Genomic DNA, 20,485 nt, shown 5'->3' on the forward strand with positions numbered 1-20,485 from the left:
CCTATATGACTTTCACTGCTGCTCAGCCTAAACAAATTAAAAAGTGCAGTCAAACCCCTTACTGTTCCCCTGAGCTTGCCTTGATATGCACTTTTTTCCCATCCATGTTAGCTGCTGTAACTCATGCTTTAGAAAAATCAGTTCCATGCTGCGGAAATTTTTCAGCATTTCATACTAGTAATAAGCACGAATTTGTTCAACTTCGTGTTTTTGCTCCAGGACATTACAGATGGACAGTAAAGGAAAAGATCTGTGCCATGGTACACAGAATCCACATCTGAATTGTTAAACCAGAGAGTCTTTGTTAAGCCAGAGAGTGGTTATGCTTCTCTGAGACTGTTGTGTTAGCAGGCAAAGACGTTGACTTTTATACAGTGCTAGAAGGGCCGGCACTGTTGGTAGCCCCTCAACTAGACACATCGATAGTCTCTGCAGACATTGGCAGAATTTTAATGAATACTCAAACTGTACAACCAAGAAGCAATGTCAAAACCAACTGTACACAGCGTCTTCTCTAGCCATTGCCTAAAGTGTTAGTTTCGTTTCAAAGATGAAGAATCTTACAGTTAGCGTATAAAAATGCACAATTCTTTCCCAAGATACTGTACACTATTCAGCAGGTTAAAAACTGAAAAATCTTTCATTAAAAAAGTCATTACATTATTTGTATACATCAGGGATAGTCTACATAATTGGTTTCATCTAGAAAATATGTGCATTATAAACCACTTCCATGCACTTTAACAATTTCTTATTTCAAAGGTGGTATAAAAAGACAACACAGCAGTCCTAACCACTAGAGCACTGCATGTAAAACAAATGTGCATCCTTTTATTGAATGTGTTAGATGAATAAAATACAATAACAAAGATTCAAGAAAATGTAAATTTTGTAGGAATATCAAAAGATATAGATAATGTGAACTGTGTGTAATCATCATTGTAGGCGAAATGCCTCTTCAGCTGTGTTTGCCCTGCTAACCTATAACAGATTGCTGTGTATAACATCACTGTCATGTAGCTTCTGCATCTAATAATTCAGTAGTTTTTCTGAATTGTATTTGATGACCTTGCAAGCTTAAGACCACTGTAGCTATAAAATATTGCATCTATTGCATCAAAGTATAAACTGTGTTGCGTATAGTTTAAAAAACTATAGAAAAAGTTTGTTTTCTGTACAAAAAAAGTTGAAATTTTGTCAAGATATACATTTTGAGATGTGAAATTTAACACATTCCCTGTGAGAGGGAAGGGAGGCTATGAATGTGAGGCATTATTTAGCTGCAGCAGAGAGCTGGGCATTGGTGTGAAGGACGCGCAGGTGCTATAGTGGCTAGTTTGGGGAACTAACACCATATACAAGTTTCTGTATTTAATCAGGCGACTTCACTGTTTGACTGATGCTAGCAGCATGAAAATAAGCACCTCAAAGAGTGTGTTTTGGTATAGCTGAAGATTCACAGGCTGCTTTCTAAGTTGGTGGAGGACCATTGGTATATCTCAGCATGGGATAGAAAGAACGGGCAAAGTTGTTTGCCTGGGTGCAGCTGTAGTCTTCCTCGGAAGATGGAATCATGCAAGCCAGAAGCAAAAGCAGGAGAAAGAACAACTGAAGGGGTAAAGCCGCTCGTAATACACGGTAGAAGAAGGAGGGGGACCGAGGAACTGCTCGAGGAGTTTGTGGATGGCCTTCACCTCTGAAAAGGGAAAAAAATAAAGGCACTTTAGAGTTTAAATGAAATAAGTTCTTTTAACTCCCTCTCTAGGGTTCACACTACCCTTACAAGATGCAGGGCTGTATCGCTACAGGAAAATACACTGCACAGAAAAAAATTTAAATAAAACTTGAAAGCATGCAAAACTGCTCAGCAGGAAGCTAGCTGTTGCTTTGGGCTTTCCTTCCTTATTACAGAAAAAAACATCTCTTTAATAGCTCGGATCAGTGGGGTTTTACCCTATTTTTGAGTTGCAAACTCAATTTTCCCAGCAGAGGAACAAATCACTCTAAGTGCATGCTGAAGTATAAGGAGCCACCACTCAGGCTGATTAGGCTCCATTCTGCCCTGGTAATAGAGATCAGTCCTTTGAATAGACTCTAGGTACGGGATGCACTGTGCTCCCTTAGTCCTTCATGCTCAGTTTTTAGTAAGTGGCTCTGATTTGCAAGTTTCTTTGTCCAGGTATGCTAGTGGGATTAAAGGAAGATTTAAAATTAAAATATTCCCCAATTTGGCACAAAAAAATATTTTCTCAATAGTAAAGATAAGCAAAGGCTGCGTATCAGTGCAGAGGCTTAGGAGCAGGGGTGCTAAAGGGAAAAAAATTTCCCAAAACACAGCCCTGAACTTGTAGGCAGAGGAGACAGTAGGGGTAGGCAGGAATTGCCTCCCCCTGTAAGTTAATCTGTGAACAACAGCTGCCTCTGCTTTCTTTGGCTCTGGCACTCAGCTTACCACTGCCATTATTACTATTTTTTTAAAGAGATTAGGATGGAAAAAAAAAAAAAAAAAAAAAAAACCTACCTGGTGCTGCTGTTGCTTTTGCCAGCTACAGTTCTCCGTATGGTGGCCTATTGAGAGAAATAGCTTTTATTACCCAGGTTTGACAAACTATAGCAAGGAATTTCTCTGTCTCAAAAGACAGCAGTAAACTTTTAAGTCCTGTTATACATTCTGTAATGATATATGCATCTAAAAAGTAAAATGATTACATCTGAGAAATTTGTAGGTTAAATATATCCAAATATGCCATATGCTGACAGCATAAATATCAGGAAAAAAAAATACTTGCCTTCTTTACAGGAGGGCTGGATTTCGCTGCCACTGGATGATAAACTTTTGAGTCCAGGTCACCTGGAGCTGGCAGAAATGCTCTGGTATCCTATAAGGTAACCACACCTTCCTCTTAAAAATGCATGTTCAAAACGCACAGCAGATCAAGTGCGAAGAGCTGTCTTTCATTGCCTCTCTATAGGTGCACAGCCAGTTACCTCTTTAGGTGTGCACAACCAGCTGGAAACAGATGCTCCAATTTTTCTGGCACAGACAAATGTTTTACCATGCTCAGCCAGAAAGAACAGCGTTGGAGCAGAAGTGTACAGGTATTATTGCACAGTAGTCCAAGGACTACTGCACTCCTCCCATGATGCTTATTACACACTCCTAGCCCTGATATTTGGTATCAATCATAGGATAATTCAGTTTGGAAGGGACCTCAGGAGGTTTATCTAGTCCAACCTCCTGCTCAAAGCAGGGTCAGCTATTAGATTAGATCGGGTTACTCAGGGCTTTATCCTGTGTGATCTTGAAATCCCTCAAGGATGGTGAATGCACAACCTATTTGGACAGTCTGTTCCAATACTTGACTAGCCTCACAGTGAAACAGTTTTTTCTTATATCCAATCAGAACTGCTCTTGTTTCAATTTATGAAGGTGGAAGCACTTCAGTTTTAAGTCAATCTTTCAGGAACAAATTTTACTCTTAATAAGTTGATATGTTTCAGTAAGCTCCATGAAAAAGTATTTAAACTCTCACTCACCAGATTCCCTTCTATTGTTTTCAAGTCATGTGAAACTTGCTCAATAAGCTGTTTCAGTTTCTTTCCAATAACATGGACCTTCTCATCAGCTTCAATGTAATCTTCACCATCTGATTTAAGCAGCAAGTAAGTGGAGAGTTCTTGGAGTGAGTTTACTTTAAGCTGCTGTTCCAGTAGCTCTTTCTCCAGTTGCTTAAAAACAAAAAAAAACAACAAAAAAACTTCAACGGTGCAACAAACTATTACTTTCAACTTTGAGGATGTTATTGTAAAAGGATGAACTTTGGAAGGCTCTAAAGAGCAACTCAACTTGCCTGACAATCCACCACACATAGGAATGGCTGCTACAGCTATATAAGGAATTAAGCTCTCTCAAAAATACTGCTGCACCTGTTCAAACTATTATGAGAAATAGTTCTAGCGGTAATTAAGCCATAGGGACCAGACCCAAACCTTGAATGTGGGCAGTCTTATTCCAGTGAACAGACTGCACATAGGGAACTTAACTATGATCCCTAATTCGGGCAAAATGTCTTATACAGACAGTCTTTTAGCCCATTTCAGAAACCTGCCGCCTGTCTGCCTGATAGAGCAGGTTCAAGGAGGGGCTGTAGACATCATGAGAAATAAAAGTATTGTTTTTCGTTTTGTGGTGAGCTATTGACTTGTGGGAGGAACCTGAGGTGCAATACATACCAATAGCTCCTTTTGGCATTCCAGTAACGTATGGGGGTCAGGATTTGGATCTGTGATTTGTACTTCATTCCTTCGGCTTTCAGCACTTGCTAACCACAGGAGTAGCTTTTGGCTCTGCTCATGGAAGTCCTGGAGAAACAAGTAAAGATTTGCACCTAAGAGTTAAAAAAAAAAAAAAAAAGAAAAGAAAAAAAAAGAAAAGAAAAGAAAAGAAAACCCACCACCAACAAAATAAAAACCACACCTTTGCAGTGCTTTCACCTGGCTTTGCCTATGAATAAAATGGACAGCCTGGATTAGAAAGAGCTGACAGTAGATTCATGATTAGTGAGACTTTAGCAAGCTATTCACAGAATCACGGAATGGTTTAGGTTGGAAGGGACCTCTGGAGACATCTAGTCCAACCTCCCTGCTCAAGCAGGGTCCTCTAGAGCATATTTCCCAGGATCACATCCAGACGGGTTTTGAATGTCTCCAGGGAAGGAGACCACACTACCTCTCTGGGCAACCTGTTCCAATGCTCTGTCACCCTCACAGGATTCCATCTACATAATAAAAGGGTAAGATCCAAGTAAAAGATTTTACCAAACCCTTCAAACCCAGCAGAGTCTAATTTGTAATATGGAGAAAATAGCAGTCTTGGAGTCTGAACAACCATTCCACTAATGTGCAGGAGTTACCCCTCTCCTCTCTCCCCATATTTACCCCTCAGTAGCACTTTAAAGATTTTTTCCCTCATAACCTGCATGTTATAGTCACCTGGCAATGCAGTAGGGCTTGCTGCAAACCTTTCCTCCAGTTGTCCAATGCATGAGTTGCTTTCTCCCAGCGCAAGTTCACCTGCCGAAGCCTGTTCTGAAGCTCTTTGGACTCTGTGCTGTCTGCTTGCTGGAAGTCTTTGCTACTCAGGTTAACTGAAAGCACCACAGCCTTGTAGTTATCAAATGCTTTAAGCATGTCCTGGTGGGGAAAGTAGATTAGCAGCTTCTATGAGGGACTGAATATATCTTGTTTATTTACAATAAAACTACCCACTCCAAAGAATCACAGGTATTGAGGAAAGCTGTTTGCATTTGCATAACTTTCAGACAGTACTAAGGAGCATATTAAGGTAGGTGTTTTCTTTTGTTTTTGTTTGTTTTTGAAAGTCAAAACCTTTGCTTTGAAGAAAACAAATCTGGTTGGGCCTCTGTTTCTCCCTCAGTTACAGGCCTTATGGCTTAATCCACATCTGTCCTTCATTTCCCTGAGCTCAGCATTTCTGTCTCGCTTCCTGACATTTGGAAAAAATATTCCCATATATCATCACATGATATTTCCTCTTGATTTATAAAGGTTTATCAGATTTAGAATCCTAAAATAATTTATGTTGAAAGGGACATCAAAGAATCACAGAATCATTGAGGTTGGCAGTGGCCTCTGGAGATCATCTGGTCCAACACCCCTGCTCAAGCAGGGTCAGCTACAGTAGCAGGTTGCCCAGGACAGCGTCTAGTTGGGTTTTTGAATATCTGCAAGGATGGAGATGCCACAACTTCCCTAGGCAACCTGTTCCAGTCTCCAACCACCCTCACAGTTTAAAAAAAAAGGTTTTTCTTGTCTTCAGACAGAATTTCCTGCGTTTCAATTTGTGACCTTTGCTTCTTGTCCTGGCACTGGGCACCACTGAGAAGAATGGAGACCTCCACGTAGGGAGGTCTCTAGTCCATCCTTCTGCCCAAAGTAGGGCCAACAGGGCCAACTTCAAACTCGGAGCGGGTTGCTCAGGGCCTCATTCAGTCAAGTTATGACTATCTCCCAGGACTGGGATTCCACATCCCCTCTGGGCCCCGCTTCCACACCAGGCCACCTCCATGGTGAAAAATTCTTTATATTCCATCTAGTCAGAATTTCTGTTAGCCCATTTCTCAAGCTTGTCAGGATACCCCTGAATAGCAGTCCTGCCTTCCTTCCCCCCTGCCCCTTAAAATTGCAGAGGGAAATAATGTGGAATTTGCCAAGTCATGGCTATATCATATAACCAGCTTTATGTTAAGGTAAAGCCCACATTTTTCAAGGTTTTTTTTTTTATATGCCAAACAATACCTCTACCCTTAAGAATTTTACCGTTTAATTTGATTGTACTCAGTCTTTTTTAAGTTGTGTACTCTTGCAATAGAAAAGTAAGAGCTGCAGGATGAGTCGTGCAATCAGCACAGCTCAGAGTGCTTTTTTTCAGTTGTCTTTGTAACTAAGGGTCTCATTCTATATGTCCTCAAGATCCTCCAACTACCTGATTACAGGTGAGACAAAGGTGCTATTTGGAGCTAAGACATTTTTTTGCAAATTTGCCTGGGGCAGGCCTTCCTCAGTCTCCAGGTTGGAACTACAACCCCTCCTCCAATTAATTCAATAGAAAAACCATCCAAGGCTGCCTAGCCAGTGGACTCCCCGCCGATTTACAACCCTTTTGTGGTTTGCCAGGGCGGGGAACAAAACAAGGAAGAATGCAAGTATCACTGCTCAGACTATATACCTCCCTCCATGGCAAGGCCAGACCTTGTTCTGTGTTTATCTTTTAAAACAAAAGCCCTAAAAAAGAGACGTTTTGGATTGAATGGTTTTGTTCCAGAGAGAATAAACTGTCTTTGTGAGGAAACAGAAAGGGAGAAATTTTTATTTCAGCCTGGCTGCCTGGTATGACCAGGCATGTCACCTGCAAATCTACACATGGGAAGAGAGAAGCATTTTGCTTAACTAGCCACTTTAGTCCTCTTAGCTGAAAGCAGCTTAGCTCCTCTCCTGCATATGCGCATTGCTATTAGCTTTCATGCTGCCTACCGATCCTAGGAGCACAACAGACAACAACGATAAAGAGCATCAGCATCTTGAAATCCCACTTCTCAGTATGCCACAACTTACTTTCAGTTTCTTGACCCTTTGTTCCATCATCTGCATGCTGGCTGGAGGCTTTGGTTTTTGCAGGTCTTCCAGCTCTTCCTCAGTTTTATCCAGCCAAGCAGAGACCTCACTGAGATCCGAGTTCAGCTGCTGCCACTGCTGCAAGTTCTGTTTCATCCTAAGTTTATTTCTGAGGTCTTGAGCTTGGATGAGCTCCCATCTATCAATAATGCCTACAAGTGCCATAACAGCAAATGTTTAAATCATCAATAAGGTGAACATTGTGTAAAACAAGGGCAGGGAGTTTGATAAATAATTTATGCGCCAACCTGCTTAAGGCCAAATAACTCCTACCATGTACGACTGTTATCCAGACGCTGTTTCTTCTTGAGATTAAGTAGTCAATAATTTTCTTATTACTGGTCAACTTATCCAAATAGTAATGCTACACAAGATTCTAACCACATTAATTGAAGAGGGTTGTAATTCAGCTGGAAAAACAGGCTAAGTGTAAGGAGATGGAATTTAATGAGCCTAGCTGTGACTTGGTAGACATTAAAATTCATCATGGGAAAAAGTATGATCCAGCAGTTAGGACTCGGGTTTATGTCTCATCTATTCAGTGCTAAAGGAGATGGAAAATGGCACCTGTTCATTTACTAACACTGTGTCTGGAAGCCCATCTAGATCCTTCTCAAAGATTTTCCTATTCACCCCAGGTAGGGGTCCCAATGCTGGTCCATTTGTGAGACCAGAGGCATTAACCGAGTAACCCGTTCACATAGCTGCATTCTCCTTTCACCACCTGATTCCCTTTTGTAACTGCAGTACAAACATGATCTTATTACAATCTCAAGCACCTGAAACCGGGAATGGGGTCCCCAAAAGGTTAAGAGAACCAGCTTCTTGCCCTATTTTGAAGAAAAGACCAGGGAAGAACAGAGTACATTAACAGCTTTGGCTGACAAAATGTTTCTGTAATTGGGAATTGTAGTATCTTGATATACGATGTACCAATGCCTGAGAGAACAAACCATGGCAATCTTGTTTCAGACAGGGACACACTCCTTGGGTTTGAAATCTGATTAAAAGTCTCTGAAGTAGCCAGCATCCAGACAAAAGTGAAATTGTTCCCGTCCGTTCCAACCAGCAAAGAGATATAAGTTAAACGTATTGTAAGTTTCAAAAATCTCAATTCTGACAGAAAAATAAAAGGCTGAGAACAGCAAACACAGATTGGACAATGTCAAGTGAGAGAAGGTGGCTCACTGAATTTTAACAAAATACAGCAAAATACATTAATTTGGAGCACCGCAGTTTGCTTCTATTTTGTTCCCAGGAGGAGTGCGCTGCCTTTGTGTCATCTCTGCTTTGTCTCCCCAAGAGTCACAGGACAAATATCACTGCGCCAAAGCCAATCTCATTGCCTGAACATGCATACCTGACTGCTTCTCCGCAGCTGCTATATTCAGAAGCTCCTGCTCATCTTGAGGTTCTTCATCACTCACGTCAGCGGATGTAATTTTCTCATTGTTGATGCTGCCGCTGCTTGTAGGCCTGAGCTGATTCACCTGGAATGACATTTTGGCAGGTGAGGCCTACAGGCTAACAAGCTGTCAGAGGACAAGCTTCACATGTGTTACACTGGGACAGCTGGGCTGATGCTGAGCACTTACGTGTCAGATTTAGCACTGGGCTGCTGCAGCATCACTTGCAGTTTGTATCGGCCCTCTGTGCCTTTTTAGTAAACAGATGCACACCATAGTGACACTAATTATTACAAGATTGGACACATCTGTGAGTTAATTGCTTTTGCACTTCAGACAACTGACGCTGTTTGCTGGATTCTGGGCCTTGGCAATATTGACTCTAAGGCAGTGGATTTGATTAGCAGCAACCAAGGTAGCCAGATACCAGTACCACCCTGTGCCTGGAAGAGTGCTGATAACTGCTCCAGTTCCACTGAGCCAGGGGGGTGCTGGTGGAACCACGGCACGAGGCTAGGAACCAGCCACGAGGCTGAGGTATCAAGGGGCAATGGCATCTCTCCCGTTGTCACTGCCTTTTGGGCAGTTTTTTTGAATGTTCAGAAGTGGATTAAATGGCGAGTTGCATGCTAGAAAAGGACCCTCCAAATCAGTCGCCTTGGCCTATAAATATATTTAAGCAAACATCAAGGGAGGGTATTTGCACCCCCACCATAGGCAGTGAAGTCCTCCATAGGCAGACTTGTCCTGCTATGACAATAGAGGAAGCAGGTTCCTCCAGACACTGCCTCTGACCAGGAACCTAATATGAGCACTCTGAATCGCTTTAGAGAAGCCTTCTGAGTGAGTGGATGGAGGGAGAGACTCTCACTCGTTACCGGAGCCATCAGAAATAATGTCTAATTTTGCATAAAGTGAATACTCTCCCTGACCCCAGTATCTTCCTTGATCCTGGAGGAAGGAAGAGGACAGTGCGACACAGGAACGAACACAGACTCTGTGTACTACAGGTTCAGCGCACACAAAACCTTCAACTCACATAGCCTGTCTTATAGGGGGTACTTGTCTCCGGACCAGACAATACATTTCCAACCATTTCTGCCTGGTTGTATCGGTGTTTCCTGCAGACTGGGCTACCTGGAGAATGCCAGGGATGAGCTTCTGCAACAGATTTTCCTGAAACAAATGAAACCAAAACCATATACCGTGAATGCAAAATCTCATCTCCACAAGGAAGCTGTTGCTTAATTATTAAGTTAGAAAGCGCTCTGAATAAAATGGCATCGAGTTATGGCATAAAAACAACCGTTTTGCAGCTTTCCTTGCAAAGCATGCACATTTGCAAAACATAACAGTGTTTCAAAGGTAATGAGATGAGAGCCATGCAGTTATGGGACTTTCTGTTTCCTTCTGGAAAACATCTGAATACAAGTAGGAGTAAAAAAATAAATAAAAAGGCTGCACTGTGGTTTTGGAAAGTTTGCATCCCGACGATATTATCACGTATCTGCAATGCATTTTAGGAGTAACAAGTATAGACATGTCCTGGTTTGGGGAACGTTCGTTCTGGATTTATTTGACAGGACACCCACGGTCCTGTCGTGCACAATGCAAAACGCTAAAAATACTTGCAGAGTTGAAACTATTTTCCTCAGGAATTACGCAACTGAAATTACAAACAACCAAAAAAAGTGATACTACCCAGAGCAAACCACCAAGAAAGTACCAAAAGACTTTGGAGCAATACAATGAAATGGACATTAACCACCTTGGCATCTGCCAGGCAAAATCTAAATGGCATGTTCTTGACTGCTTTGTAATGTACAGGTGAATACTGCAGCATAAGAACACCATGGCAGGATGATACATGGTGTCCACACAAGGCAGGAAGTCAGACATTACGTATGAGAGAGGTTGAGGAATATAGCGTGCAGCACAGGGAGATTGCCATGTTCAGACACATGCATTAGCAGGTGCCTACCAGAAGATGCTTTCAAAGTTTTTGTGGTCATTTTAAGATATGCCTCAGGATTTTCAGTGATTTCTACATCTGAAAAAAGAATAATGTCATTTTCCTCACTATTCAATATTTTCCAGCTATTAAAAAGAAACATTTGAAACAATGAGGGAAAACAAAGACCAAAAAAAAACCCCAAATAAAAAGTTGCTGTTACTATTTTTATCAGACATTCTTAAAAAGCCAGGTTTTTAAAAACCTTATGTTTCTGAAAATATAAGGTTAGTTTAGACCATACCATTTCCTTTCCTCAAGACAGTATCACTAAAAAATGAGACTGCTCACATTTATTGGTAGTACATGAAAACCAGCCAAGTGGGAGCAAGACCTTGGTTCCCCCTCCCTTCCCACACAGGACACGCTGCAATTGTCCATCTCAAAACAAACACCTGGCAGTTGGTTCTCACCTGACAAAGCACTGTAGTATGTTCCTTCCTCTTCGTCCTCATGAGAGGAAGAGCCCCCCACATCACCTGTGTGATCCCATTCAAGCGGGATGGAGTCCACACTGACAGGGGTCTCACAGCCTGATCTTTCATGACTTTGAGTAGGTGGCACAAGGTGACAAAGGGACTGCGGGGAAGCTGGCATCTCACTGATGGCCTTCTTATGCCAGGGATCATTCTGGATTTCTCTGGAGTCTTCTGGATCTGTCTCATTTTCAGAGGTCTCTTTTTCATCATCCAGTCCCTAAAAATAATTATTGCTTATTAGTAAGAATTACAATAGATCTAGGCTGCTTAATTAAGCTAATGATTGAGCAGCGCAGTACTACTGGAGACTATTTTGTGGTCAGTAGATCCCACGTGCCTAAAATTAATGGAAGGCATCATTTCTGTCTCCTTCCTCTTCTGCCAAAACAATCATCGCATTAGCAACTACCTCTCCTTTTTCAAGGCACTCAGCCACCACCAAAACACTTCTCTCTGGTTTGCAGAAAGGGGTACCCAGTTCCACATAGACTGCACAGGTCAGCAGTGAAATGATGCTCACAGAGGGTGAACAGCTACTCTCAGATGCTCAGGTTTGTTACTTCCTCTATTTGGCTTTTTAATAGATGTTCTTTCTTCTCAAGCCAAAGCCAAACGTTTCCAGAGAAAAGTAAAGCGCATGCTGTTCTCCATTATGGATTGCCATAAGAAAGTGGACAGATGGAGCCGCACAAAAAAATCCACAAAGAGATATTCTAAGCATGTTATTGAAATTAAAGAAAACAAGAAGTGATATAAAAACACCCCATAAAAGCTTTTAAAGCCCTCAAACCACTACTATCTAAACATTAACCCTGTGGATTTACTTCCATGGTATTATCCAGATTCTGCAGATGGAGTCCCACCATGAGAGGCACGAGGAGACATGACTGACGACAAAGATTTAGCAAAGCTACTGCTGAGGCATTCCTGACCCCGCTGAGCTCAATCTACTCAGTCAAGCTGCTAGGGACAAGCAATGAACATTGCAGTTCAAACACCAAAATCCTTCCAGAGCATCAAAACGACTCTTGCTTCTTACGGGATGCCTTGAAGTAAGTCTTCGATGGAACCGGGCAACTCGCCCAAACACTTCCTGACAGTATCTATGAAGTTCTTCCAATTCATCTTCAATCAGGATAGCATCCAAGGGCTCACTCTTCTGAATCAGCTGCTCCCCAAAAACAATTAGCTGATCAATCTTATTGGTGTTTAACGTTATTTCTTGCTGGAAACCCTGTTTGGAATGCACAAGAAAAATGATTACTTCTGCAATGCCCCTTTCTAGCCTGAGGTTTGTCCTCCTTTTCTAGCTCACTGCAGTGAAAAATGAAACAAGCAATTGACATTGTTGTCTGATTTCATTTGGCAAATATCTTTTCACCCAAGATGTGCAGAGGTTTGTTTAATTACCAAGTTTACAGTTTCAAATGAAGTAGCATTTTCTACCCCTGTGTTCATCAATATTACTGCAGCGTCCTGAGCCTGCAAGGGATCAGGGTGTGAGAATTCAGATCAGAGCTCGTTCTGTTGTTTAGGTACACAATCTTATTCTCCGTAGCAGAGAAGTTTGGCTAGTTGGGCCTGCAAAGAGCTTTCATACCAGCAAATCTACATCCCAAAACAGTGTAGGGGAAAAAGGGGAATGAGCATATGAGCAGGGAGCAAAGAACTTGTATGGTCTTTAGAAATGCTACACACCCATGCTGCCCTATTTCTGTTTAACAGTCCAAATTACAACGAATGCACTCCGAGAAGACATCCTAACTTAATGCTATTTCCAGAAAAAATCTCACTAGAAAGGAGTGCCTGAAATTAGGGATGTAGCTTTTACTGTTAACCCACATGTGCTCCTTTCCAAGTCAGATATCACTGTCACTGACACTAAGGTGTTAGGAGAAAAAAGCAAGATAGAACTGAGAGTCTGAATACTGAATCTGTTTAATCTTGATTCAGAGAATAAGTCTTAGAAGTTTACTGGTATCTTGCAACGAACATAGCCCAACAGAGACCTGCTGGCTATTGTGAAGTTCCAGAAAAGCAGGTGATACTGTCAAGAGAGAGAAGCCCAGTATGATCAGCTGGGCTACATTAAACAACTGTTTTATAAGAATACATACGTTTAACTGGCGCATTTTGTCATCGAAGTTACTTTTTGAGAAGTGTTCCACATTTGTCAGCTGGAGGTCCATTTCTGTGAGCCACACAAGGATGCTCTCCCTCGTCCCCTCAAACTCATCTCTCCGATTGGTGAAGTGCTGAAGAGCAAGAAGGGAGCCAGTGTTATATTCGTTTAGTTACCGAGAAAAGATGGTCATAAGGAGCCCTGTGAAAACAGTGTTTGGTTTCAAGACTGCTGTTGACCTTAAAGGCTGTGAGGACACAAATGGCAGCATGTCACACACATTAACCGTCCCCTTCCTGTAGGGATGCTGGCATAAAGCGTCCTATACTGGTACGCTATTCCTATGGGAGAGGGAATAACATTTCAACAGTAGAGGATGCGCTTATATAAAATGATATTCTTGCTTCCATACTGCATAACAAATATACCTTCTCTCACATCATTATACCACTGCAACAGCCATTCGGGCTCAGGTTTAGCTATCTTATTTGTCTTAAATTTAGGAAAAATTTAGACAAAGGAAGCCAGTCCCCTATCTAATCAAACTGAGGTAATTAAAGCTGTGGCATTAAAATCAGTAAAATGATGGAGAGGCTGGAACGCGGATATCCACACAAGTGTAATTAATGCACCGCTTGGTGTGGAAGGCAGACGACGTTCTCCCTGCTGCCGTTGCCTGCAAAAGGCATCAACAGGAGCACAGCTTTCAGTGCTCCACTTCTCCTCAGTGGATTCACTGTTCAGAAAGGAGATTATATAACATCCCAAACATGACAGCTCCTAACTGCTCAGATCAAACCCCTTCACTTATCTCACAGCCTCATCCACTGGCTTCTGGAACCTAATAATTTTCCCTGTCAATTGCCTGTAGCTCTGCTATACTTAAATCCCTGCTGTATTTAAAATCAGGCAGCAACAAGTTTCTCCTAGGGCACAGCACAGGAAATCTGCTCAGAAATCGGTTTAACTAGACTAGAGAAAAATCACCCTCAGCAGCAGTACAGCTCTCTGAAGTGTCACAGATATACCCTTCGACAGCATTCCTCGGTCAGGCAGAGAGCACAGCACGAGAAAGCGAGAGCAGCACGTCCCTCCATCACATCTCCATTGTTAAAGCCTTGCAGGTCAATCATAACTTGGCGTTAAGCAGAGCTGCACTGTGAACTCTCTTTCCACATCTGCTCTCTCTGCCTCTCGTTTATGGGAAGATGCAAGTGCATGAAGCCATTCAGCCATGACAAGGCCAGATCAGAGAAGTGGAGTAGGAGCAGTAATGCCTACAACACACCTTCCAAAATTTGTAGCCATTCTTTACCTGTGCTTCTTCGGGTAACAGGAACCCATTTGTCAAGGACATATTTATGTCATGCACTCAGTGACCACTTTCAGAGCTGCTCTCCTACACTGGTAACTCAAGTCCACTAAGGCTGGAACACAAACCAGCACAAGATGGTTGCTCATGTTTGTGTTTTACGCTTGGTAATTCCTATAGGAACCTGTAAGAGCTTCTCACTGTCTCTCACCCCACCATGCAATTACCTTGAGTCTCCTCAGAATGGCAGCGACTCTTTTCTGAAGATTGTCCCAGCGCTGGTTGCCCTCGTGCACCATTTGTTTCAGCTTGCTGGCTGAGTCGGTGCGGTTCTCGCGGGCAAGGCGCCTATACTGCTTATTGATCAGCTCCAACTGAGTGAGTCGTTCATGGATTTGCCGTTGGAAAGCCTGCAAGGCAAATCAACAAATTCGCATCCCTTGCCAGTAAGAGAAGAGATCGGGGGGATACCATCTATCTATCAAGAGAGATAATGACACCTCTTCCCCTCAAAAAACAGAGCTTCCAGCATCTGCAAAATTAAATCCAGAGAAGGCTCCATATTTTAAATCAACAAAATCAATTCTCTCTGCTCAGATTTAGCTCATTAGGAAACGGAAGGAAAAAAAAAAAAATCAAATCAGCCCACAGACGTCTCCTGCCTATAGAAAGCAAATTTTTCAACTTACAAGCAGTGTCTTGTCAGTTTTGAGTAATGGATTCTCTACATACAAAAATTCTGGAGGCAAATGAATCAGTTAGCTGCCTAGCAGCCACGCACCCGTTATTTATGTTCTCTATACTACCACTTCCAAATAGCCGAAAATATCTTTTGGAGGTCCAGGCGTGTCACAACAGACAACAAGTATTCAGCGATCTGCTCATCCAGCCTGCTGATGAGCATAAAAAAATAAAGTTAAGGAATTCACCTCAAACTTCTTCAGCTCTTCCTTTGCATGTGTGTACAAAACCTCTGAAGAATGGGGGTTAGCTGCTGTCCTTTCAGCTGATTTTAGCCAATCTTCAAAGCGTGAATAGTCGTCCAAAAACCTCTGCCACAGGCGCCAGGTTTCCTCGATTCTGAGAAAGAGATGGAAAAATGGAAGGCTTTTATCACAAGCTTACCATTCATTTTGCATTTCTTCTTCAATATTCGGTCTCTGGCAAAAGTAACAGTGTTTCTTCAAAGTGCTGCCACATAACTTCTCTAGGAAGGGTCAGAACAGGAGACTCACTTCATTCGTCTCTCCATAGACATGGCACAAATGTTTCTCCACCGTCTGTCCAAACTCCTGGTAGTCTGCTGGATGGAGTCACACTCTGTCTCATTAGCACACGCGTCCGAATCGTGCAGCAGGACTTCGCATATGTTAAATACGGATTCCACTCCAGCAGTGTGTTGTTCTATGTCTCGTTGCAGATCCTGTGAAGGGGAAAAGAAGAGTTTCAGTGGAAGGCCGTGCGTACAGCCAGGCTTCAGAAACACCCTTTCAAAATGCTGCAGTGGATAGGGAAAGAACAATCTGTGTGTCAGTAAAAGCTTATTTAGCTTTAGAGAAAAGACTTGCAAGATGAGCTGTGCAGCTGACAGGACAGGACAGGGAACTGCCATGCAAGAGGGGATTGTCCAGCTCTGGCTTCCCAGTGAAAGCTCAATCTTTCCCTTAACAATCTGAACAATTTTAATGTGCATTCAAAATCCAAACCTTACACACACTGTAAACACACACCTACTGATTTTGACAGTACTAGTTAACAGTGTCTCATATGACACTATAAGACTTGACAGAGAATTCACAGCCCAGCTCCTGTACTTTAGTGATTACATGATCACAAGCTGGTATCACAAAGTAGGGAGCACAGCATACAGAGTCAGCGTTGCACTACTACTCCTACTCCCCTTTCTAGACCTCCTGTTTTAACGAGCTACTTTAAAGGGCCTGGCAAAAACACTTTGTGTAATCTACACTCCATGTTTCTTTTCCACCGCTTGCATCTCCATCATATTCTAGCCGCTCATTCTGTATGTGTAACTATTGGTAAAGTCAATTAAAGTGAAGAAGAGAAAAAGAAAGCCGTATCCAAGTGTTTCTAATTGAAAAAGCAGCTCTGTGCAATACTGCCAACTGCGAATGTTAATGAAATGACAATGCCCACTACATTTCCATTATTTCAACCCATTCTTGGCTTCCCTAATGAAGGATGCAGTGTCTTGACTGGAACTACACCAGAACAGCAACCACCACCAAAGAAAACGTATTTCACTGACAAGAGCAAACAGGAACTCCCACTAAATGGCATTACTGATTTTAGTGAACAGAGAAAGCAGAATTGGTTTTGCTCTAGGCTTAAAGAAACAAACACGTAGCTTGTAGGAGACCCAAACGGAGCTGAGGGAAGATCCTCCCAGAAACCAGTAAACTGCAAGGAATTGCGTATTGCCCACCGGCAGGCTCCAGTGGTATTTATACGTGTACCTGAAAGAAGGGCTGAGCCATAAATAGTCAAAATTTGGCTTGTAGCATTTGTGGTAACCTGCAGCTTTAAGGGAAGCAGAAGTCAAAATCTTTGCATAGATGAGAGGCTGCCAGAAGCAGACCCAACATCATTTTTAACAGCTTATTAATGATTCAGAGTTGTTTTTTCAGTGAGAGGCAGCAGTGTCTTTTTAACGCGGGCTCTACTTCTTGGAGCAGGCTCTATCCCACTACCTGGAGAGCTGCTTCTGATTTCACTGAAATCACTCTGGGTTGACAGCTTGGTGAAAATGAGAATCTGTTCCACAGATTATAAAATCATCCTATTTGCACAATGCGATCTTGCTGATGCTCTCATTACTTCCAGTCATGCCTGGGTTCACGCAATAACCCTAGGCAGAAGGCTTGCTGTTATCTAAGCTGCTTATTCCCAATAACCTTACTGCGTTACGGCGCGAGACAAACGCCGCATACTAAATAACAGGGCCAAAAGCATACATTGGCCCCCAAAGGCACTCTTCCATCAACTCTGCGCAGCATTGCCCAGTGAGCTTAAACAGACTACGAGATGCTAGACTTCTCCTGTAAACAGCTTTCAGACTTCAAAATGAGTGTTAATCCTGTTTCAAATCTTAAGCTTTTAACTGAACAAACGTGCCATAAAAGTCTCCGGATGCACAACACTTGCAAACTTCACTGTTCAAGACAGAACAAGTAAAACTTCTCCAATCATGGATGTCACATAGAAGAAGCCTGTGAGGCGTATTTCTCACCATCACTCCACACTTGTCAAAATAATTGTTCAGATAAGACCAGGGAAGACCTCTTTACTTGTTGCATTCAGATAAGGGTTTCTCTAAAGCTGAGCAAAAGAGGCTTTTTTGACTGTGGTCTTTTTTGTCAGCACAGACTTCTTATATCCAGCCTCCTTAAAGCTTACGGAAGAAGGAGACTAGAGGTGCCCTAAGGTCTGTTGTTTGAAACAGAACCCAAACAAAAAGCAGTGAGTAGCTCTGAGTAGCAAACGATGTCTCTCCAGCAAGCTGCAGCTTGAATGCTCATGATAAAAGTAAATTAGTTGGGACACGATTCTTCTGTGCCTCATGTCTTTGCTTGGCGTAATTTATCACGGCCTTTGAGAATGCAAAAGGTTTTGATGAGGCGAAAATACTCCCTTGTCACTCGCGTGACCATTTGCGTTGCAGGTGAAACCAATAGACGTTGGGAGTCACAGTTTCTGGTGTTTGACCAACATCGGCTGAAGAAGAGCTGGCCTTTACGGGGCCGCGCGGTGCTCAGCTCTCGCAGAGGCAGCGCGCAGCCCTCAGGTCTGGGCCTCTCAGGGTGTTTTTCTCAGACAGAAGCAGGGGCTGGTGGGAGAGAGGAAGGGGCAGGTTACCCACCCCTAGGTGTTCTTTAAGGGCAGATGCCATAAAGCTTCCACACTTGATAGTTTATTCTTGATCCTTAGTTTTAGGGCAAGTAACCCAGTTTATACCGGTGGCCAGAGGACAATCTCTGGAGCTCTGTTTTACAGCAGGGTGATTCCCAGTGTACGCAGGGAGATACCTGGAGCCTGTGCAGACTCAAAGCACAGCCCTGAGCAAGGAGTGACACAGGTTATGCCACTCCACCAGCAAGCCTCACAACACTTGGTGCCTCACAGAAGGTCCTTTTCCTTCTCTAGCTGCTACAGAGAGAAATTTACTCCAGGACTACCCTTCTCATCCCACACTTCCACTTGGCTGGGATAGCCGGCAAGTTCAGCTGTGCCCAGTCCTTGCCATCTTCGGCACTTAAAACCAACCCAGATCCTTAGGTTCCCCTCACTCAGCTGCTAGCTCGGTGAAATGCCTACACGCACTGAACCAAGGCCTGACAGGGCTCAGTTGGGTCATGCTTATGCCTCAGCAGGATTCATGCGCCATCTCACACAGCCTCGAGGGGATTTTCAGAGCCTGCCTCCTGGATCAGGCCTCAGTCAAAGGTGTGTTTGCACAAGTCCCCCCTCCAAAGCTCAAACAAACATCCTTTTCTGCCAAGCCTGCTTTGCTGTCTGCAAGGGCGGGAAGAGGGCCAAGCTTTCAAGGGCAAAGCATCAAATCACTGCACTTAAATCCACTGCAGTCAGTTTGTAGAAGATGCAGCATTCAGGCCTTGCAACGCTGGGCCTAAGTTATCCTCATGGATTTAGCTCGCCACCTGCATCCCTGTCTAGCCATCATGAAGCCTGTTATTCTTAACCAAATACAAACTATCAAAAATGCTGCAAATCAACACTAACAATACTGAAATTACAGCAATCAAATAAACCAAATTTTTCCCTGTGAAGTGTCTTGGCAGGAAAATGCAGTGAAATGTAAACAGTTAAAAGTCCTCGTTAAAGAAAAGAAATAGGTTATTTTAAACCGGGACCAATTGTAATCAGCAACGTTTTAGCTCATTTACTTTGGCTGCTCTTATTTCCCACCTGCTGCTCTGCCAGTCTCTTCTGGATTTCTTGGTCATCACATATGTCGTAAACAACAGGCTTGGAAAGCTCAGACTCAATGCGGGCCAGCCAGGTGCGAAGGTTACTCATGTTTTTGTCCAGCAGTTGTATAAAAGCAAAGGTTTCCTTCAGTTTCTTCACCCTAAAGAAACCAGGAAGAATATTTTGTTACAAAGATCTGTAATCAGTGGAAATGATGTTAGCAGAAGGTGATGACAGACACGGATTTACGAAGCACTTAACTGTCACACCAAGCCATTGTCTGTAAATCAGAGCCATGTTTTAGTCAAAACCTACCCAAATTGGCTCAGCAGGCCTCTGCTTTACAGCTGCAGGAAAGTCCTATGTGAATTATTCAACGGAACTAAATGAGCAGGGTGAATTTTTGTAGTCTCATTCATTTGCAGGTGAGCTCTTCAGGCAATTCCTGGACATTTGTCTGAGTGGACGTTTGCACTGAACCATGCCTCAGTTAAACTGAAATGCGTTTTCAGGGACCCTCTACAGGCCCGATTTTCCTACCACGAACTATATTGAATGGTTTCTTCATCAACCACCAGGTCCTGCCAAGCAAGGCAGCGGCGCAGCGAGGGGCAGGATCGTGTCCAAACGACAGGTCCAACACCCTGGTAGCAGGCACACGGATGCAGACAGGAGAGGAGAAGGCCTGCGCAACAGCAGCTGTAGCCTTACAGCACTACAATGACGTTTAAAGCTCTTCTAAACAACACGCTGAAACGTGTGGAGAGGTGCCAGACTCTCCTGGTGGGTGAAGAGAAGGATGCGGAAAAGGGAGAATATCCAACAGCTAGGGCGAGTGGTACACCAGACAGGCAATTGAACTGCTGAGACCACTGGCTGCTCTTACAGCTCTTTGTAGCACAGCTCTCAAAGCACAGACAAACCCTGTATTTATTTCCAGCCTTCACAGCATATGACCTTGTCAAAATCCCTTATCAGCGCACAAGACCAGTGTTCTTCACCCTCTCAAAT

The 20,485-nt window shown here is 43.0% G+C and overlaps 1 protein-coding gene across 1 annotated transcript in view; it reads right to left on the reverse strand.

Moving 5' to 3' along the window:
• Positions 1-434: 434 nt before the first annotated feature.
• Positions 435-20,485, reverse strand: part of SYNE2 (spectrin repeat containing nuclear envelope protein 2) — a 180,897-nt gene continuing 160,846 nt past the window's right edge. The window contains exons 103-119 of the mRNA XM_068947334.1: positions 19,472-19,634; positions 15,760-15,947; positions 15,454-15,604; positions 14,752-14,934; positions 13,208-13,345; positions 12,130-12,324; positions 11,025-11,307; positions 10,582-10,650; positions 9,640-9,776; positions 8,555-8,684; positions 7,135-7,346; positions 4,993-5,193; positions 4,234-4,362; positions 3,538-3,729; positions 2,790-2,879; positions 2,522-2,568; positions 435-1,696 (exon numbers count right to left, since the gene is read on the reverse strand). Of these exons, the coding sequence (XP_068803435.1) occupies positions 1,471-1,696; positions 2,522-2,568; positions 2,790-2,879; positions 3,538-3,729; positions 4,234-4,362; positions 4,993-5,193; positions 7,135-7,346; positions 8,555-8,684; positions 9,640-9,776; positions 10,582-10,650; positions 11,025-11,307; positions 12,130-12,324; positions 13,208-13,345; positions 14,752-14,934; positions 15,454-15,604; positions 15,760-15,947; positions 19,472-19,634 (2,734 nt within the window). The 3' untranslated portion in view covers positions 435-1,470. The remainder of the gene's footprint in view (positions 1,697-2,521; positions 2,569-2,789; positions 2,880-3,537; positions 3,730-4,233; positions 4,363-4,992; positions 5,194-7,134; positions 7,347-8,554; positions 8,685-9,639; positions 9,777-10,581; positions 10,651-11,024; positions 11,308-12,129; positions 12,325-13,207; positions 13,346-14,751; positions 14,935-15,453; positions 15,605-15,759; positions 15,948-19,471; positions 19,635-20,485) is intronic.

Source organism: Struthio camelus, chromosome 5, assembly GCF_040807025.1.
Source record: "Struthio camelus isolate bStrCam1 chromosome 5, bStrCam1.hap1, whole genome shotgun sequence".
NCBI lineage: Eukaryota > Metazoa > Chordata > Aves > Struthioniformes > Struthionidae > Struthio > Struthio camelus.